Source organism: Penicillium chrysogenum (genome assembly GCF_028827035.1).
Source record: "Penicillium chrysogenum strain IBT 35668 chromosome Unknown utg000002l_segment0_segment0, whole genome shotgun sequence".
Taxonomy (NCBI): domain Eukaryota; kingdom Fungi; phylum Ascomycota; class Eurotiomycetes; order Eurotiales; family Aspergillaceae; genus Penicillium; species Penicillium chrysogenum.
In genome coordinates, this window is record NW_026622750.1 from 816,226 (window position 1) to 835,863 (window position 19,638).

The 19,638-nt window shown below is 47.6% G+C and overlaps 7 protein-coding genes across 7 annotated transcripts; 3 read left to right on the top strand and 4 right to left on the bottom strand.

Moving 5' to 3' along the window:
• Window positions 1–1,629: 1,629 nt before the first annotated feature.
• N7489_003905 (NAD(P)-dependent alcohol dehydrogenase) lies at window positions 1,630–2,685 on the bottom strand (the record flags this gene model as incomplete). Its single annotated transcript, XM_056709657.1, has 2 exons — window positions 1,630–2,342; window positions 2,403–2,685. The coding sequence occupies 2 exons, from the start codon at window positions 2,683–2,685 to the stop codon at window positions 1,630–1,632; spliced, it is 996 nt and encodes a 331-aa protein (XP_056568078.1).
• A 2,203-nt stretch (window positions 2,686–4,888) lies between these two features.
• On the top strand, window positions 4,889–6,646 carry N7489_003906 (uncharacterized protein; the record flags this gene model as incomplete). The annotated part of the gene is made up of 1 exon (XM_056709658.1): window positions 4,889–6,646. The coding sequence occupies one exon, from the start codon at window positions 4,889–4,891 to the stop codon at window positions 6,644–6,646; it is 1,758 nt and encodes a 585-aa protein (XP_056568079.1).
• Window positions 6,647–7,205: 559 nt separating this feature from the next.
• N7489_003907 (uncharacterized protein) lies at window positions 7,206–8,818 on the top strand (the record flags this gene model as incomplete). The annotated part of the gene is made up of 6 exons (XM_056709659.1): window positions 7,206–7,269; window positions 7,323–7,419; window positions 7,711–7,838; window positions 7,891–8,548; window positions 8,603–8,689; window positions 8,749–8,818. The coding sequence occupies 6 exons, from the start codon at window positions 7,206–7,208 to the stop codon at window positions 8,816–8,818; spliced, it is 1,104 nt and encodes a 367-aa protein (XP_056568080.1).
• Window positions 8,819–9,853: 1,035 nt separating this feature from the next.
• On the bottom strand, window positions 9,854–10,699 carry N7489_003908 (uncharacterized protein; the record flags this gene model as incomplete). Its single annotated transcript, XM_056709660.1, has 1 exon — window positions 9,854–10,699. The coding sequence occupies one exon, from the start codon at window positions 10,697–10,699 to the stop codon at window positions 9,854–9,856; it is 846 nt and encodes a 281-aa protein (XP_056568081.1).
• Window positions 10,700–11,949: 1,250 nt separating this feature from the next.
• Window positions 11,950–12,325, bottom strand: N7489_003909 (uncharacterized protein; the record flags this gene model as incomplete). The annotated part of the gene is made up of 2 exons (XM_056709661.1): window positions 11,950–12,162; window positions 12,212–12,325. The coding sequence occupies 2 exons, from the start codon at window positions 12,323–12,325 to the stop codon at window positions 11,950–11,952; spliced, it is 327 nt and encodes a 108-aa protein (XP_056568082.1).
• A 1,244-nt stretch (window positions 12,326–13,569) lies between these two features.
• Window positions 13,570–14,303, bottom strand: N7489_003910 (uncharacterized protein; the record flags this gene model as incomplete). The annotated part of the gene is made up of 3 exons (XM_056709662.1): window positions 13,570–13,626; window positions 13,919–14,219; window positions 14,278–14,303. 3 exons carry the CDS (start codon window positions 14,301–14,303, stop codon window positions 13,570–13,572), a joined length of 384 nt encoding a protein of 127 aa, XP_056568083.1.
• Window positions 14,304–15,463: 1,160 nt separating this feature from the next.
• N7489_003911 (uncharacterized protein) lies at window positions 15,464–17,194 on the top strand (the record flags this gene model as incomplete). Its single annotated transcript, XM_056709663.1, has 3 exons — window positions 15,464–16,158; window positions 16,211–16,298; window positions 16,367–17,194. 3 exons carry the CDS (start codon window positions 15,464–15,466, stop codon window positions 17,192–17,194), a joined length of 1,611 nt encoding a protein of 536 aa, XP_056568084.1.
• Between the last annotated feature and the right edge of the window lie 2,444 nt (window positions 17,195–19,638).

Sequence of the window (19,638 nt, forward strand, 5' to 3'; positions counted from 1 at the left end):
CAAGAATTCCCAAGGTGGCGATCACCATGCTCCAGAAATAAAGGCCACGACGGCGCTTGAAGGTATTGATAATGGAAACGAGGATTTGGAGGACGTTCCAACACGCCAGGGCGAAGAGACCTGCAATCACCATTGCAATCGGCCGAGACACCTCGACGGGACCCGATTCACCTGCCATATTTGTGAGTGGTGAAGATCGAGCCAGCGATGAGTTTAGGAGAAAGATGCTCGAGTTGATGAGCTGCGCTGCGGGCCGAAGCCGTTCATAGGAAAGTGGACATGGTGGGGAGTTGAAGTTGGAGTGAATCTGAACTGAATCTTGAAGACAATGGATCTCGGGAGGCAGGGGCAGACTTGAGAAAGGAGTGAATTTTGAACGGTCGATCGCTGTGGAGGTGGGCTTGAGGCTAAACCCCGATGGGGTAATTAGTATACGTCCACGGGTAATTAGAGTTGAGCCATTGGCTCCACTCGGGCAGCCATCATTGGACCATCACAATGCTGATATCATGACAAACCTTGTCCCATCCTTCACCTTCCGCATTTGGCTTCGCCTCATGTAGACTTGTTTTTAGTCCATGCTCTTAATTGAAGCTAGCGTGGTGATGGTGTCAGATCTTCAACAGGAGAACCCCAAAATCAACACGAATAGCCATTCCAAGGGTCCAAAATACGAGAACGAGACCTAGAATAACTATATCCTTACCACATCAGAACCACTGCGAAGCCCTAACGCCAATAGAAACCGAGCTAACAGCTGCTGCTGATAGATAAATTAGTGGTAGGCACAACAACCCCGCGCGCATCCGTGGCGCTTGTCATCGTTGTCACCAGTGGACCAGTGATGACCGTACATATTGCGAAACTTGGGAGATTCGCCGGCGGCTTTCTTTAAGCTCGTGCCATAGGTCGCGGGGTGTCTCCAGTCCCGCGATGTGCACACACTGAAAACTGGTGTGGTAGGTCTCGACTTGGCGACATGACCATTCACGATGCGTCTCGAACCCTTGGCCCCCACCTAGAGGCGGGCCACAATAGCACACTGTCTCACCGCCCCGTCGCTACGGGGCTATCCAAGGGGTTAATGTCTGCCTAATTGGCTTGGCAGACTTGAAAAGGTGGTTGAGATACTAAATATCAACCCTCACGACATCCCAGACCTGTCTAGGTATCAGGTGGGAGCTATTTTCTGTCAGATAGTTATCCGTACTTGTCTGACTTCCTACAGCACGGGTCGCTTTTGCGAGGCAGATGAACAACTTGACCAGTCCATGAATTGAACTTCCTGTGATGATCTGGAGGCCTTCTAGGGACTGTACCCCTGTCTCTGCCTCAAGTTAGCTAAATGCTGCAGAAACTATGTCCCTTCGTTGTTGCCACTTCATGATTCTTCAGTTCGTAGGAATGCCAGAAATGTCCATATGCAGATCTCACCTCGTACAGATTTATTGTCAGCTACATCGACCGCCACAATGTCAAGGATACCTCAGCGATATATTGGCTCACTTCCCCTTGTGTATTCTATGTGCACTTCCCATATCTATTAATTTTCTGCTAACAGCGTGAATATAATACATGCTGGCTATCAAAAGCCTGTCTATCGATTCTCATCGTAATCATCATCATCATTTACTCCCGGACCAGAACACCGCGGTATCTCATCTTGCCATCACGCAGAGTCTGCATAGCAGTTTCGACACCATCCTTGGTCAAGGGGAAGGTCATGGTAGTCGGAGTGATCTTCTTATCGGCAGCGAACTTAACCAAAGTACGCAGACTGTTGCGCGATGCAACAAGCGAACCCTGGATACGGATACCCTTGAGGTTCATGAAGAGAAGGGGAACAGGTGAGTGAGCAAAGTCGACAGTCAATGGGTAGATTGAGCCATGCACATCCATGAGCGGGATAAGGCTGGGGTAGTCGACGTTGGCGCTGCCGCAGAGCAGCAGGTGGTTCACAGGCTTGAAGTCCTTCATTTCCTCGCCCTTGCGGAAGACGTGGTACTCGGACGCGCCGAACCCGAAGGCCTCCTCGCGCTTCGCCTCTGAGCTGGACAAAACAACAACATGGCAGCCCATCGCCGAAGCGAGTTTAATGGCCAGGTGACCCAGACCGCCGATACCCATAATAGCCACCCGGTCCGTCGGCTTGACGCCGTATTCTGTCAGACAGGTCCAGACCGTCGCGCCGGCGCACATCAAGGGCGCGGCATCGGCGGAGTCATAGCTATCCGGGATGGGGACGACGCATCCGGCGTCCCAAACGGTGCCGCCGCTGAACGAGCCCAGGTCGTGGTCGTGTGAGCCGTATTCCTTCTTATTCTCGCAGTATTGGTCCCAGCCTGGTTTGATCGATTACTATTAGCATGTTGTTGACCTTGTTTGGGGGTTGGAATTCATACCCGTCAAGCACTTGTCACAGTTTCCACAAACGTAGTGTGTGTATCCGTATCCGACACGAGCTCCAACCTTGACGTTGGTGACGTCCCGGCCGACTTGGCGAACGATACCGACACCCTCGTGGCCGAGAGCCATGCCGGAAGAGAGGTAGTGCTCATCTGTACCGCAGAGACCGGAGTGTGTTGTCTCGATGTAGACTTCGTTGGGCTGCAGGGTGCGGGTGGTCTTGTCGGCCACGATCTTGCCCTCCTTGGAGCCGCGGAAAACTTCAAAAGTGACGCTCATTATGTCGGTGTGTAAATGTGATTTTGCGGGAGAATGGAGTATTGTTGTAAGGGACTAAGAGGGCAAGGCGGATGACACTCTTTTTAAATCAAATGCTTCTCCAATTTCCAGGTTTTGCATGTCTTGGATGTATCGGCATCTGGTACCTAGCTAGGGACCAGATGCCGATACATCCAATACGACAGAGCCAACGAAATCTCTGCTAGGTGTGGATCAGAAGATGATCAAACACGTTAAAGTTATTCTAGAGAATTCTGCAGCACGTTGCGTCGATCGGCCAGTAGCTATTGAGCCCAATCACTGCCATTGCCGAGCCATCCGTCTTCTAGAAGATCTGTGGAACTCATTGGAGATTTTATGTCAAGCTAAACCACACAGGGTGAACCTCCGAGCAAGGCTCCACGAATCAGATACTCGGCATGGCCCAACGGGCAGAATTCCTCCGAAGTCAAAGCTTGTCGGAGATTTTTAACCCTGAGTCGGGTTTAACTCGGGATAGATATAATAATCACTGTATCCAATAAGTAGGCTGATCACTAATACCTTGGTGGAATGATAGGGAATTTTCGCTAACCTTAAAATTAAAATTGTCCCGAGTCCACGGAAAACTCGGCGCTGAACTTAAATTCTTCAGTGACGTCACACCCAGGTATACCTAGGTACCCGCGGACGCTCAAGTACAGTCTGTGGCAACATGGTCTTCACAGTACGGACTATTACAGGCATAGCTGATTGGTACTTGAATTTTAATTTTCCTTCCCCTGCTATGGTTTGAGGCCTAAGGTCGCCGAGAGCCCCTCAGGGCTAGAGCTTACGAACATGCCATGCTTAAGCCAGACAGATATATGTGGATGCTGAATATTTCTCAGACACGCTAGTAGATCAAGACCCTCTTTAGTCTACAAACATATCATACGATCCTCCGGTGATCGCCCTTGGTGGGTGATTCCCACTCCTGCTCCCACCGGATGTTGTCGTGGGTGAGCGCCTTTTCCTTTGTTAGCAGAGGGCGAAAGGGGTATGTTTGGGCTTGGAGTATCATTGGCCACTGATTTGCTAGGTTATTTCCTGGGTTGTTACAGCGTCCAATTCTCTATGGGTGATAGAGCGCAATCCTCTGTGAGCGAGAGGCAAGAAGATCGCCCACTCAAGGGAGCAGACTATCAGTACCTAAATGGTCGAACACATACTCCAATATTTTGAAACGACTTGTTACCATTTCCGCGCTGCTCCAGTGCAAGTGAACACACCCGAGATAAAGGCAGCATTACAACTCACGGCTCAGTTACTGTACGCTAGGTACGGAAAGGTGATCACAGCGGATGAAACCGGCCCTGTTGTTGTGGCACGTAATAATTTGAATAGCAGAAAACAAATTTGTTTGCAAATCTCGCTAACGAGGTTGATAAACGTTTATATGGCTGACAACGTGACATATAGATTGATAGTATGCAGTTAGGACTTCACGAGAAGAACCAACTTGTTGGGTCTACACTATACAGGTATAAGAAGCAGAAGGGAGAGAGTAGTATTCCTTAAAAATTATCTAATCTAGTTAGTAAACCTTGGAACCCGACGTGTCTGAGGCATGAAATAGGCACCAAGGCATCTATCATCACACGAATAATGGCTACTATAACAGCATTGTGTTTAGTTCTATATACACCGCTGCTCTAAATATTAGGATGATCTGGTGGTGCGTGGTCAGATAAGTCAAACGTGCTTTCCAGAATTGTTGAAGTTGACCCTTTACTTCGCCACTAACTTTTCCGAAATATTGCGATCAGAGAAAGGCCTTTGGGTGTTCAGAGCATCCAGAGATTCTGAGTTCCGACCACAAGCTGGGAAACCAGAAATCTGCGGATACAAATTAAGTGGTAGTGGCGACTCGACTTGCTTATACCCCGGATAACGTGCCTTAGGCGGGGTAGCTTACCCGTTCCCACTATTTTCCAGGTTACCGGACCAACCAGAGGAGCTGCGAGGAAAACAACGTAATGACCCCGGTAAATGGAAGAGACGACATTCTGTTGATTATTAGCGGGAGTCCACTTGACTCAGGCGTAAAAATTGGCGGTCCTCGTGCATTCAAACAAAGGGTAAGCGACCTTGCTATTTTATCACGCATCTCGCTCGCCGAGGTAACCTCTTGGTCAAAAAAAGTGCCCCGTTGGAGTCCTATCATTTAGTCCGCGATAACAACATGGGCCCATACGTCGCATCGGTTTTTGAAGGGAGGGCCCATGTCAGAGGCAAGGGTTCTGGAACACTCATTGCAAGTGGCCTAGAGCTAAGCTTCTGGGGCGGTGTCAATTCTCAGACAGGAGAGGTTATTGACCGTCATCATGACTTGAGCGGCCATTATCTCCAGGATACTGTCCTTGCCATTCCCGGTGGCCGGGGTTCATGCTCTGGGAGTGGGGTTATGCTGGAACTTCTCCTCAACAACAAAGGACCGAAGGCCATCCTATTCGAGAGACAAGATGACATTCTCACTCTCGGCGTGATGGTTGCGGAAGAGATTTTCGGCAAAGCCATACCAGTGGTCACGATGAAGCCGAACGATTTCCGGGCGATCTTGGGCATGAGAGGAAAAACCATCTACATTGATTCCGACCGCGTTTCTGATGCACCCTTTCATGATACACACTGCGACCACACACAAGAGCCAACCAAAAATTACTTCATCGACGGTATGCAGCTGTCGGACTTCGATAAAGAACTGCTCCAAGGACTTCACGGGGAGGCCTCTTGTACTGCAATCCGCATCGTTTTGCGGATGGCAAGCCTACTAGGAGCCACTGAATTGATGAATGTGACCCAGGTCCATGTGGATTGCTGCCTTTATACAGGGCCCGGGTCTCTTCTGTTTGCAGAAAAGCTCCGGGACTGGGGCGGAAAGGTCCGAGTTCCAACAACGCTGAATTCCATCTCTATCGATCAGAATCGTTGGCGTGAACAAGGTGTTGGCAACTCATTTGGAGAAGCAGCCACAAAATTAGCGAAAGCCTACACCGACATGGGCGCTACGCCAACATTTACCTGTGCGCCATACCAGCTTAAGACAGCACCAAAGCAAGGAGAACAAGTGGCTTGGGCGGAATCAAATGCGGTCGTCTACGCTAATAGCGTACTTGGGGCTCGAACCATGAAATATCCAGATTTCCTGGATATATGTGTCGCCCTCACTGGGCGAGCTCCTAGAGGAGGAGCGCATTTGGACATAAACAGATTGGCGTCGCTTATTTTGAGAGTTGATCTTCCGGGTGTGGATACTATTGACGATTCCTTCTACCCCATACTGGGCTACAAAGTTGGTAGTCTTGCTGCAAATCGGATCCCCGTGATTGTTGGCCTACAGACACTGGCACCGTCGAGAGACGATTTGAAGGCCTTTGGCGCTGCGTTTGCAACTGTTTCTAGTGCGCCCATGTTCCATATGCTGAGCGTCACCCCCGAGGCAACTTCACTTAGTGCCGTCGTGGACGAAGCGCGCCAAATACCATCTGTCGATATCAAAATGGAACATCTGATTGACGACTGGCAGAGGCTAAATAGTGCAGACGAGCAACAGGCTGTCGATCTGGTCTCCCTCGGCAACCCACATTTTTCATTCAAAGAAATGAAAAAGCTAGCTCACCTCTGTGAAGGCCGAACCAAGGCACAGGAGGTTTCAGTCATAGTAACATGTGGCCGGTCTTCTTACGGCCTAGCCTCCCAAGCAGGGGTGGTAGAATTACTGGAGAATTTTGGCGTTAAATTTATGACTGATACTTGCTGGTGCATGATCACGGAGCCGATAGTTCCAGCAACTACGAATGCTATCATGACAAATTCTGCGAAGTATGCTCATTACGGGCCGGGTTTGACGGGACGGAAGTTCTTTTGGGGAGCCTCATGCAATGTGTCGAGGCGGCATGCCGAACCAGCTATACCAAGGAGATGCCTCAGTGGCTACTGAATACAGATGGTTAATTATTTGGGGTGCCCACTTCGTTTCGATCTTGAAGTCCCAACTAAAAGGAATTGGATCCCTTATTTGCGACCTGCGTTGCAGATAAATAGATCTTGTCCAACAACAAAAGGAGGAGCAGTGGGCGGCCCGACAGCTTGAGGCGAAGCTATGTGGTCTTCTCTGGATGACTGTGGAAGTGGGTTCAGACTACGAGTGATACTGCATCTGGAGGAATACATCGAAGACGCAGGCCAATCTCTGCAGCTGAAAGTGGATTCTGGACTGCACAGGCGATCTATGTTTCACTTGGTTAATTTATTTATCAGTCATTTCCTGATTCCTAGGAAAGAGAATGCCGACATCGCTAGCAGGTTGATCATAGCAATGGGCTCTGGTGGAGAGATAAATATACTAGTTGAAGTATTGGGACATTTCTAATATTGCGACATAATGCTGTGTCGCCAATAACGTGCTACTAGGTAAATATTACTTTAAGCCACCTATTTCCCCGCAGCTATAAGATCTAACAGTAGCCCCATCTTCTCCGCTCATTGTCAGAAACACAATGGGAAGCATAGCAGCAACTCCTTTTCAAAGTCCGTTTCAAGACGTCCCGGCAGGCCGAACAGGTAAATAATACAATTGACACATATATGAACCCGAATTGAGAAAGCATGTCTAGATGGCCTCGCAGCTCTCGTTGGGCAGTTTCGAGAGGATACCGCTCCCAACAGAACTGATCTTCTTGTAGGCGTGTATACAACGGAGGAAGGGAAGGCGTACGTGTTACCAAGTGTCAAAGAGGTATGTATACGACCCAAAGTTTACCATTCTACGCCCCTGCCACATCACTAAATCTTCGATATTTACATCGCAGGCAAAGAACAGGATATTCAATGACCCAGACTGGCATCATGAATATCGCCCTTCCGCTTTGGGTTCCCAGATTTATAGGGATTTGAGTGCCAATTTGCTATTTGGGCGAGATCATCGTCTTTTGCGAGAGAAAAGGTAGAATAATACTGATCCGGTCTTTACGGATTCTGTATAGACCTGACTTTCTTTCTTAGGATAGTTTCAACGCAGACACTCGGCGCAAGTGGCGGCTGCCATGTGGGCGCAGTTATGTTGAAAAACCATTATGGGCCGTGGAAGGGGAGTGGGAACCCCGAGATTTTCCTTCCGAGCGACTCCTGGTGTAACTCCTCGCTTCACTCGTACATCCGGAAGCAAGTCTAACCAGGTCCTAGTGAATCACCTTTTTGTATTCGCGTCTGCTGGAATTAAGACCGGCCTTCTACCTTATTTCAGCAGCAAGACGAACAGATTCGATTTTGAGAGCTTTTCAGAAGCTATAAAATCATTGCCCGCTCAATCCGTCATTCTTCTCCAATCCGGAGCCCAGAACCCAACTGGATGTGATCCATCGCTAGATCAATGGCGAGAGCTGGCCTCGGTCTTCTCTGAGCGTGGTCATTTGGCATTCTTCGATGCTGCATATCCCGGTTTTGCCTCAGGAGACATTGACACAGATCTCCAAGCTGTTCGTTTGATTGCTGAGCAGGAAATCCCGCTTGTTTTTGTCTCAACATACGGGAAATCATTTGGGCTTTACAGCGAACGCGTCGGAATTCTCTCAATCCTTGTTCCGAACGAGGAAGTGGGAAAGAATATAGAAACTCAATTAGCACTACTCGCACGCGCAGAGTCCGGAGCGCCGCCTGATTTTGGGTCCAGGATTATTGAAACCGTTCTATCAGATGAGGTTTTGGAGCGCCAATGGCGACAGGAAGTGCGCGATATGGCGAACCAACTCAAACACCGTCGAGATGCGCTAAGGGAAGGATTGGAGAAATTGGGGACACCGGGTGACTGGCGTCATATCACTGATCAGAATGGAATGTTTTCGTACGTTTTACCAAGACCAAGCTCGGGGAGACTCACCATACTGACTTTCTATAGATATGTTGGATTGTCCGTGGAACAAGTCACTCTGCTCCGGAATAAGTACCATGTTTATCTTCAGGACTCTGGGAGGATATCTATTGCGTATGTTTGATACAGATATCTTGGGAATAACGGCTAAGTTGACATATTCCTTTCCCTAGTGGGCTGAACAACTTCAATATCGACTACACTGCTCGCAGTATCAGTGCCATAATTAAAGCTACAGCCTGAAGAACTTGCAAGGATTTGCCCAATCGGTCATACAAGACCGGATATGTAGGTCAAGATGGGGAGGGTTCATGATATATATCGGTAGTCCCCACAAGCTCTGCTGTATAATAAGAATGAATATTCGCACAATATCTTTGTCCAGTCGAGACAATAGCACCATATCCTCAACAAAATAAATAAAATAAAATTAGCCAAAATATCGAAAAAGCAAAATGCTGTTACTACCTCTATATTTCGTCACTGCTTCTCAATACGGTCGCCCTGGGCTAGGCTATCTTTCAAGCGATAATGGCCAATGTCCACCAATCAACTGGGCTTGTGGTTTAGTGGTATAATACTCCCTTAGCATGGGAGTGGTCCGGGGTTCGATTCCCCGCGAGTCCAGATCTTTTTGCTTTTTGTTCCCTCCCGAGATCGTTGCCAAGACATCATGCATGTCGTGCCAAGATATAATGGCCCGAGCCATGTGTTACCCGCGTGCGGTGGCGATCCTGATGATACAGGGACTCGGGGAAGCCAATGCGCAGAGGGAGGTGGAAGGAAAGGGTGAGGATGAAAGGTGCATTGCAGAGAAAAGGGGACACTCTGCGCCCGCGAGGAATGCGAGACTCGATCATCTACGGATGAATAGACTTTCTTTACAGTTTCTTTGTCTTGCACTATAGTTATGCCGGCCGGTTTGTGGCCTTACAGTTCAGATTGTGGTCTCGAGGGACTCGATAGCAGCATGTATGTAATAGCGAGCTACATCGGGTTAATGAGATCATCATGATCATCGGCCAGCAAATACCATCTCAATGCCCATGCTGGCCACCAAGTGTACATAACAAACACATCGACACTATGCTTCCATGTATTTGCATGCGAAGGAACACTCACGGGCAGGACTAAAACAGGGCATGCATGGTATGCGAGAGGAGTCGATTCTTGCTAAAACTAGCTTCTGAGGGAACTATCCAATTCGACCACCTCCCCACGAACAAGAACTACGAGAAACACCCGGCAAACAAAGATCTAGATGGTGAAGATGCCGTTCTACTTGGCAGGCGGGTCTTGAGTGGCTGGACCTTGAGCGGGAACCGTAGCCGGAGCCGGAGCCGAAGCCGGTTTATTCACAGGGGCGTGGTTCGCTGGGTTGCGGAAGCAGTTCTCACTGGAATGACCAGCCTGACGTTGATGGAACTCGCAAAAGAAAGGGAGATGTTTACCCTTATTCAAGCTAAAGGAGTGAGCTTGATGGAGAGCGTTGAGACGACGATCCTCGGAAACGACGAAGTCCGCAAAGGTTGCTTCGATAGTTGTATCGGTGGAGACCTTCGAATTGAGAAAGCCGTCGAGCCATGGGTGCGCAGCGGGGTTGGCGCTGACAGCATGCAGGAAATGGTAAAAGATGAGAAGAGGCGTGAGCTTGGTGGAGTTGCACTCTTGGAGCTCACCGAGGGCGGCGCGCCACTCATTGACGAAAGCCTGAGGCTGGTTTGAAGTGTATGTGGTATTGATGAATTTTAGGAAATTGGCGAAACCGGCTGCGTACGACCGGGCTGCGAAGGCGCGGTGGAGGTTGGCGTATGCAGTACGTGCATTATTCGCATCAAGAATGTAGAACTTGGCCGTCTGATGAACCGTGGCGTTGAGGAGCGGAAGGAGGTATCGACTGGCAGTATCCCACTGGGCACGAGCCTCGACTTCAGTGGACGTAGGCTGTGCGGAATCGACTGCATTGGGCTCGCTCCACACGCCGGTAAGAAGTTGGTAATATCGAATGTCGCGCGAATCGAGGGTCCACTTCAGTGCAGTGGTCCATTCTGTGAAATTGGACTCGCCGACGAGCGTTGGAACGAGGTCGAGAAGGGTCGGCTCGGCAAAGCCACTGAAAGCCATTCTAGCGATGAAATTGATCTAGAAAAGGAATGAAGATTTTCTTGGTGGAATTGCCTGTGGGCGTCGGACCAGGGAGTAGTGGACGTTTTGTGCTGGTGAGACAGCTGTTGGAAGATGAAAATTTCCGGGCTCCCGTCACAAAAAAAAAAAAAAAAATAAAGATAATATGGAGAAGGAGCGACAAAGGTCTCGTAGGCTATCAAGTTTAGATGGACTACAAACGAAACCCCAAAGTGTGTAGTGACTTCCTTACTGTTGAAGCCAAGATGGGAGAAAAATACCGACACCTGGTGCACCCAACCTTGCAAGTTCTATAGGGTTATTGCAGCATCAATGTTGTCATGTCTTTTTGTTGGTCTTTAAGAGGCCTTTTAAGATGTTCTCCTAATGTCTTCCAATGCCTTTTTTTTTTTTTTTTTTTTTTGTTTTTTTTTGTTTTTTTAATAGGATGATTGACGACCTCGGCAATCGATGTCTCCATACAAAGCGTAGGGATATGGTATGGCCCAAATTTGGAACATCGCATATGGCATTTGAGGCCCTAAATACGGGAGCTGACTTTGCTCTATATTGTACTTGGTCTACACGCACCCGACATGATCTGGCTCTAGTTGACATGTTAAGCCTCACCTGGGACTCTGCCATATCTGTTTGACATGAAATGCAAGACGATGTTCTCTTGCCGAGGCTGGACCCGCATGTCGTGTTTAGATCTTGGAAGTCTGCAAAATAGAATAGCTGCTTAGAATCTTCGTAAGCCCTTTTTGGTACTTGTGAAGAAGCCCACTTTCACTTCCAGATATGGATTTAGCAGACCGAATATCCGCCGGCCTTGAAATAGGCAAATAGGCAAGTTGACAGGTTTCTATCCTTTGCGGATTGCACATTCTCACTCCAGATTGAGAAACCCCTCACTGTAGATCTTCATTTCCCTGGCTTTGGATTTACTTCTGACTTAGTTCGATTGTTATACCGCCGATAAACGCTAATGTACAGCAGGAATCACTGGTAGCACGAGCGAGGAGAATCATGCTGGGGTGGGCTAAACTGTGAACATTGGAACCTTCAATACTTCTTATCCCTGTTGTGAGTAAAGAATCGGCGGGCTCGTGGCATCAAAACAAGGGAGCGAGGAGCAACAACATCGCCAAGTGCGAAGGCTGTAGTGGTCTCACAGATAACGGTGTCATTTTTGACACGCAGGTTCCCTAGCTTGTCCCCTCCGGCGCATTGTCCTCTTTGCTGATATACTAATCATCTTCATCGTCTTGATCCCGATCCCCTTCCTCCCGATCGACGAATAGAGACTGATACCACGGAACAGCAGCATTCATGGTGCCCTGGCTGACTCGCCCAGAATGGATCGGGGCGACTATCGCCCCCCCGGGTATGGAGGTGGGTGCATGCGCAGGTTTCTCGTGTTGGCGAGCGGGGTCTGCGATTAACGGATTAGGAATCATTTGCTATAGTAGACCTGGAGTCAGCAATGCTTCTTAGTAGGTAGCCTCTCACGGCCATAGTCATCTTCCCACATTGGAATGCTGAGGCGACATTCAGATTGTGACGGCGCATAATAGCCAGGGTCTCTGGGTAAAGCGGACCGGTTTTCTGTTCCAGGACAGGCATGGTCTCTATTTTCACATGCCGGTCCTCCTGCGTACATAGGTGTGAAAATGTACTATTAGGAAGAACCATCTCCCTTCCTGACATCTCGTTCCTTCACAAAGGGATTCTCAGAGTCAAGACCAGAATCCTGACGTATGAAGTAGTGAGGTATCCGGCAGAATAAATCGCCATAGTGGACAACGATCTCTCCAGTGGAGGTCTGTTCCAATGTTAGTTTGGTCAACTAACTTGCTGTACTGGTTGATGAGCTCCAAAGTTTCCAAGTTGGAGCCAAGTGTAATGATTCAGATGTACTCACATGCTCATATGGCGGGAGACCCAGCTCTTAGAGGCTACATCCCGAAGGTAGCGGCCGTGGGCTGCGCTTGCGCGCAAGAAGATGGGATGACCGACCAGCGTACTCATAACACATAGCTTTTGACAGATACCAGCTTGTCGCCCCTCATAACCAATATCTTCTGGGACTGCCCCCGTGGTCCCAGGAGATCCACCAGCTAGGAGCTTGGGACTGTCCTGAGGCGGTTGAAATTACCGAATGGACCAAGATACTCTCTCACCTCTCGAACCCGCTGATCAGCACTCTTGAAACCCCCCTTAACGAGTTTATTGGCCTTCTTGGAGAACTCAGACACTCTGCTGTGCACCAGCTTCGAAAAGCTCGTGTCGAGCGACTTGCTCCGCAGCTTTCTTTTTGGAAGCCTTGGGAGATTCGACTCGATCAGGCAAGGTCGAGATTCTTCGGAAGGAGCTGCGATCCGCGATTGAAGAACTCAAGCGCAAGAAAGATCTCTTCGAAATAAGACTGTTTGCACAACTCGAGATACAAAAGAAGCGGAGTGAGCTAGATGTTTGGGGAAAGAACGCGAAGAAAGCAACGATTAGAGACGACTTGCCCCCAGTCCACACAAACCCAGACCCAAGCGTAACAATCTACTTCTCACGTGAGAGGACCGCGCACACGAGCAACAAGCCTTCTAGAAGGGACGGAAATCAAAGTAAAGAAAGGCATCAAGCTGCTTCTCAATGGGAGTAGCCTTGCGAGATGGAAAAGGCAGATCGAGAACGGACTAAGCATGGTTCGCATCGACAAAGTCGCCAACTGCAAATTGTCTCGACCGGATAAATCAGACCCAGACTACGATACCTGGGAGTACTGGTCAAGATCGCACAGTTGTCCACTGGCGGTTGGGTACAGTAAAAGGTTACTGGCTAATAGCACTACATAGAGGCCCACCCGTTCGTTGCTAAGAGTTGAGTAAAATTTTCTTGAGCAAACTCGAAGCAACTCTCTTCAAGCAGTTCTTGTATTGTAGTTAAGACCAGATGCTGACACCGATAATGAATGTAAACCGGATATAGCAATCGCACAGCTGCAGTGCCTGTATCCTGTTGAGATCTCCCTACGTCACGTGACGACTCCCATGTATGTAGTATGCTCTACTTCCTTTTCCATCTCTGTCTTTACATAGCTCTCTCATACAATATTATCATATTGTTTAGCCTTTCATGATCTCTGCCAGCCAGTAGATTCTATCATATCCTGCTCTGGATATACTGCGTAAATGGATTGATCATCACTGAATGTCCGTTCACCTTGGAGTTCGGTGTGAGAAACGTTGCTGAGTCTTTTGAAGCGTCCCTATCCGATATCTCTCTCACAGTGCCGGCCTCGTCTCTCGCAGCCTCCGCCTCCGAAGCCTCTCTCTCTGCATTCCGGGTAGGCGACACGTCGAATGACTCCGGAAACCGAATCTTAGCCTTTAAAGTCGAATCGAAAACCCGGTTCTCTAGAAGCTTCTTGGCAACGCTTCTAGTGCTGTCGATATCATATTCTCGTAGAATATCGGTAAGAGCAAGTTCGTTTTGTTTAATACACTCTTTGACTATCTTCAATCTTCTCACCTATGGAGTTAGAGCCACGAAAGATATGCTAGTAGGCTAAATATATCAACTTCTCATCCGGGGCGCTTTGCACCATTTTGTAGCTTGATGATAGCCTTTAGATGACCGAAATTTACCTCAATTTATATTAGAAGCTTTCTAAGAGTCGATTTAGGATTTTTACGCAAACAGATATCACTAACGGTAAGAACCCGCAATTTAGAACCGTCTGTCGCATCGTATTTTTGGTTAAACATGATGTGCTTTTACTATATATCGCGGGAGCTCCCGAAACCGTCAGTCAGTTGGTAGTACCTCGGAACCTAGGAATGTAATTCCCAACACCTTAGAGGGAAGAATAGAGGCAGATTCTATCGATGTAACTCTTTGGCATTCCACATCTATAGAGATCTTTTGACACTAGGGCAGCCTTAATGTCTGTAGTCGGAACTACAAGAGATGAAGATCGGTCAGATTAATAACCGAACGCAAAAGTAAATAATAAATGCTAATACATATGTGAAGGTATTAGCTGTCCTTCTTCATTAAGTGGTCTTGTTATTCTCCTTGATAAACTTGCCGCCGATAGCTTGATTCAGCTGCTTGACACAAGGCAACCCACCGAGCGGGGGCGGAGCACTTAAAGCGTTCATGCGTTTCACTTCTCAGCCACATTCAGCAGGCGATTTATTAGATACGACCCCAGTGACTTACTGACTATACCCGCCATAAGCAACTCGAAAATCGATCGTATATTACTTGCCACACATCATACCCACCTATAGCACACCGGGATGCGTTATAATCCTGGCTGCAGGGCCTTCCCCGCCTTGTTTGACGAACACTGATCGCCTTGACGAGGCGGGTTTGGTGGAGAGCATTTCTGAGCAATGAGGTTTTGATTGGACGCTAGGAATATCTCATGACTCGCTTCGATATTGAACCTCTGTATTATACGTCTCCGTGGGAGCGGGTAACCATTTGCTCCAGAACACGTCGCTCGGAACCCTGTGTCTTGCATATGCAAGACAGCTCAGCGAGGCGTTAAGAGGTCCAAGCTCCTACAGCCCTGAGACTTGTTTCCATACGCGCAATAGTGAATGCCTCATTGTCTCCCAACATCAAAGGTGAAACTATGGGCATTCCATATATGCTTCCAGTATGGAAGAAATTATAAATACGTGCCATTTCCATCACGTTGGTTCTAAGATTTCAACCAAATCAAACTCTCGTGGGACATTATTCATTATAATCATTATGTCTTCAACAACACCTGAAACAATGACGCAACGCTCGCCCGTCTCTACTAAGGTGGAACATGAAGATTTCTTGATGAACAAAATCATTGAGCAATTCAGACAACTCACTTTCGATCCTGATTTCCAGAAAGCATCGGCGACTTATAGTCAGGTTAAAGACCAGCAGGACCAAATCCAGATTCGAGACGAAAAGCTGGACAAATTGCAGAAGCATATCAAAGCTCAAGAAGAGAATGAGTTGGTTGCGCTCAGCAGATTTTCTGCAGTGAACCAAGCCTTGACCACCCAGAAAGAAAAGGCAGAAAAAGAAAATGCTTCTCTTCGAAAAGCGGTTACAGAAAGAGAGAAATCTCTGACTGAGATCTCTCGAAGGATTCAAGAACTCCAAGGGCAAATACAAACACAGCTGTCTGAAAGATCGCAGGACGAAAGGAGGATGACCTCAATAATTGCACAACACAATCTTGATATTGGTTCCCTTCAGAGAAGACTTACAGAAAGAGATACATCGGTTGACGAAATGAAGGCTACTACCGCAAACCTTGAGAGCCTCCTTGCTAAGGAACAAACGAAAAGCGTGTGCCTTGAAACAGAGAAGAAGTCGCTTGATGAAAACATGCAAAAGGCTCGCAGTCGACTCGAAAAGTTCGATGCTTTTATCCTTAAACCTCACCAAATTGATGAGCAGTCAATGTTAGTACTTTCCCTAGGTAATATATTGCAGCTTGCTAACTCTAAGTTCCAGAATTGATAGGTTTGAGGGCATCTGGGACTACGCAATAAATGAAATTTGGACCGTCTTGCGCCAGAATTTGAGCGACGAGAATCTCAAAGTACGTTTTCTCAATATATTCTATGCCCCCATATGGTAAACTGAAACTTAGACTAACTTTCCTGGAAGAATGATAGAGCCTGGAAGAAGTTCAGACTGGATACTGCTGCTGCTATCCGAGATGGGGCAATCCAAGGGCAGCCTGCCCCCCTGAGTGCTTCGAATTCCGATGCCGCTAAGGGAATGCGTTTGGCTGTGATGTTGGGCATTCTATCCAGGGAAATTGACAACGAGATTTTTCAACCGAGCTACTTTCCGTCCGAGACCGGTAATTTCAGGATGAGCTTGAATAAGCTTGCGAAAAGTGATAACGAAAAAGAACGTTTTTATCGCTCCGTCCTGCTTTCTATTGATCGTGACGGGCAGGAAACTGAACTTCAGTCTAGGGCCAAATCTGTTGTTCAAAATGTGTCCCACTATCTTTATGAGCTTCTTTCAACTGCCCAGTATGGTGAGCTCAAAGAGAGGATAAAGAACGTTGTTGATAGGGCAATCGAGGTCTGGCGTCCTATTCAGAATTCCACGAAAAGATATGAGACGGAATTTGATCCAGTCGATTGGGCCCACGATGAGGATTCTCTATTCCAGTTTCCCGTGGGTGGTGAAGATACCATCGGGGCTGAGCATCAAGACGACCACCTTTGTGTCATTTTCCCTGGATTATTTTCCTTGGAACGTGATGATGCCTTGATTTTGACTTCCGTCGTTCCACTCATGAGCTCCCAGAGATTATATGTTGCTGCCAATCAAGAACTGAGGGAAGAAGTTCGAGGGCAATCTAGCCCAACAACTAAACAACCCAGTCGTAAAAGGCAGAACTCTGTTGCTAAAGCTCAATCGCAGTCAAACGGGATTGGTTTTTTAGGAGGACACTCCTCCGGAGGCTCGAGCAATTAAGGAAACATGAATCGCGTGCTCGAGCGGGAATCGGATTTCAGCCGTCTCCGGGGACATTTTATGGATAAATGTAGCTATATTTTGTTTTATTTGCTGAGCAGCTGTGCTTTCTTTCTCCTGCTTTACTCACTAACGTATGTTTTGTGTGTTTTGTATCACAATCACAATTTCATTCAGTATACAGGTATCAAGACCGGATTGTTAACATAGTAATGGATACTGCTATCGATATCTGCTACATAGCCTAACTGGCCTGCACAGGTTACCTAGGTGAATACTGCGTAGGTGAATCGTGCCGCCTAACGTGCCCTGTTGTATCTTTCTTTCGGACTACTCGTCGGCCTCTTCTGAAGCAGAATGGCGCCTACATGGAGTCATATTATCTTTGGTCTTACACCAATACTTCCTTCTCTATAGGCGGTGTATCTTGTCCTTTCGCACAATGTATGAAGTTAGCTGACCAGTTGTAGTATTTGCGGATAAGGTTTCATTAAGCATGACTCCACAACAGATAATGGAATCGTTCTTAGAATTAGTTAATGCAAGCACAACCATTCGTTAGAGGGCAATGAGACTATTTATCTATAGGACCACAATGAGAGCACAGGCCTATAGTAAGTAACTTGAAGGAAGTTTGATTCCTTGGCTCTACAGGCGAGGACTAGTCTCCCAGGAGCAATATAGGTATCTCCTAGAAATAAGAACCGTGGGTCCTGATTGTGAGTTTCAACCTTCAACATTCTATGTTGACCCCTGATTCAATATTACTGCTATTCTTAGAACTTAGATAGTCCTTCAAAAGCCCCAGATCATATTTGATCTATTTCTACTTCGTTTCCCCATCCGGCGGAAAAAGGCCTCTTCCAAAGACGGCATTTTTTTAAGCATAAGTTCAAAATCCATATCCCGCATCAGGATTTCCAAATTCTATAGTACATAGTCTCCTACCAACTTTTTGATGTCTCCTATGCCCTTAGTCTCCTCAGAATCAATCTTCTCAACAACAAATTTGAAGAGAGTTATAATATCCCTAGTGCGTTCTTTATAAAGTGCGAAGTTTGCTAGCAGCCCTAGAAGGCGGTTAAGTGATTAATAGTATAGCGTAGTCTACCCCGTTCTAATGGCGAAGCGATATATTTTAGCGCAGCAAAGAAATATATAACTATATCTAAGGTCGGTGCTCGACTCGTCGTTAGCTCGGTAAGTGGGGTTCACCTAGCCTAATCGTTCACGTTAAGAAAAGCTTACATAATTTATAGTCCCCCTCAGCTCCCTAACTAGTTAGTTACCTGGGGAGGTCTAGAAACTATGTAAGTTTTTTTTTTTCTAGACCCTGCCAAGTCTTTTCTAGACCTTCTCAGCTGGAACCCGGCAAAAACTAACGCCTTAGCCCCATACCCCCTTGATTACATAGTTATTGTTACGATCTGGTCTGATGTCACATGCCAGATCCGTCATGGTTAGTTTGCCTTCTCTTTCTTTCTTTGCTTCGCTTAATTGTTTTGCCTCGCTAAGCGAGAAGAGGCGGGGCTTGCATTGTTTGTGTTGATCCTGGTTTGATTAGCTCTTTCCAGAGCTCGCCAGATCTTGCTTCCTTTCTCTCCCCGTCTTTAGTACCTTGAAATGGAGTACCTGTTGACATACATGGGATGCCTTTGTCTCTTGTGTGCAGACTGAGCCTTTGCTTTGTCAGTTTTTTTGTCCTTTGTTAGGGCAGGGTTATATAAAGGCCCTGCTTTGCTAGTTTCTATAACAAGAGTTTCTTCCTCCTTCATCTCCCTGGTAGCATGTAGCCTCAAGAGTACTCTCTTGCTCTGCTTCTTGCCAGCTTGTAGATCTAGCTCGCCACAGTTATCAACCAGTGTGATCTCACAACATGTGGGACACCTATATATACTATATACCACTACAGTACAAACTGGGTTCTAGCTGCTTTCTACTACCGCCGCAGCAGCCCGTGCGCAAGCTCAAGTGGACGGTGGTAAGTCTTTTTTGTTTCAACTGTGTTCGTTCGGAAAGTGACTGTTCTCGTGTCCAGGTAAGGGCTTGGACACGTCCGGTTTCCCACTTGTCGCGCGGCTCTCCGAGAGCACGGTAGACTGGCTTGGTTCCGTGTGGATACCAAACGTACTGACGCGGATTGGAGGACGAGTAAGGATTTCAAGCTCTCTTTAGTGATTCACCCATGGGCGGTATTGGGATAGCTAATAGGCTATGAGGCTCCTATAGGAGAGGCGTGCGAGCCCTATAAGAGAGGGAATGGACCGTTTGAGCCCTGCCGGATCGTTTTCCTTCCTAGGTTCAGATTTTAATAGGCGTTAGCCTATACATACTACTTGTGGTCTAGTGGTGCCAGTAAGTGCACCCTTCGTAAGTGTCTTCCAGGTGTCGATCGCCGACCATAGCAAAGCTGGCAGTGAAGCGTGGCAGTCTCAGGTAGGATG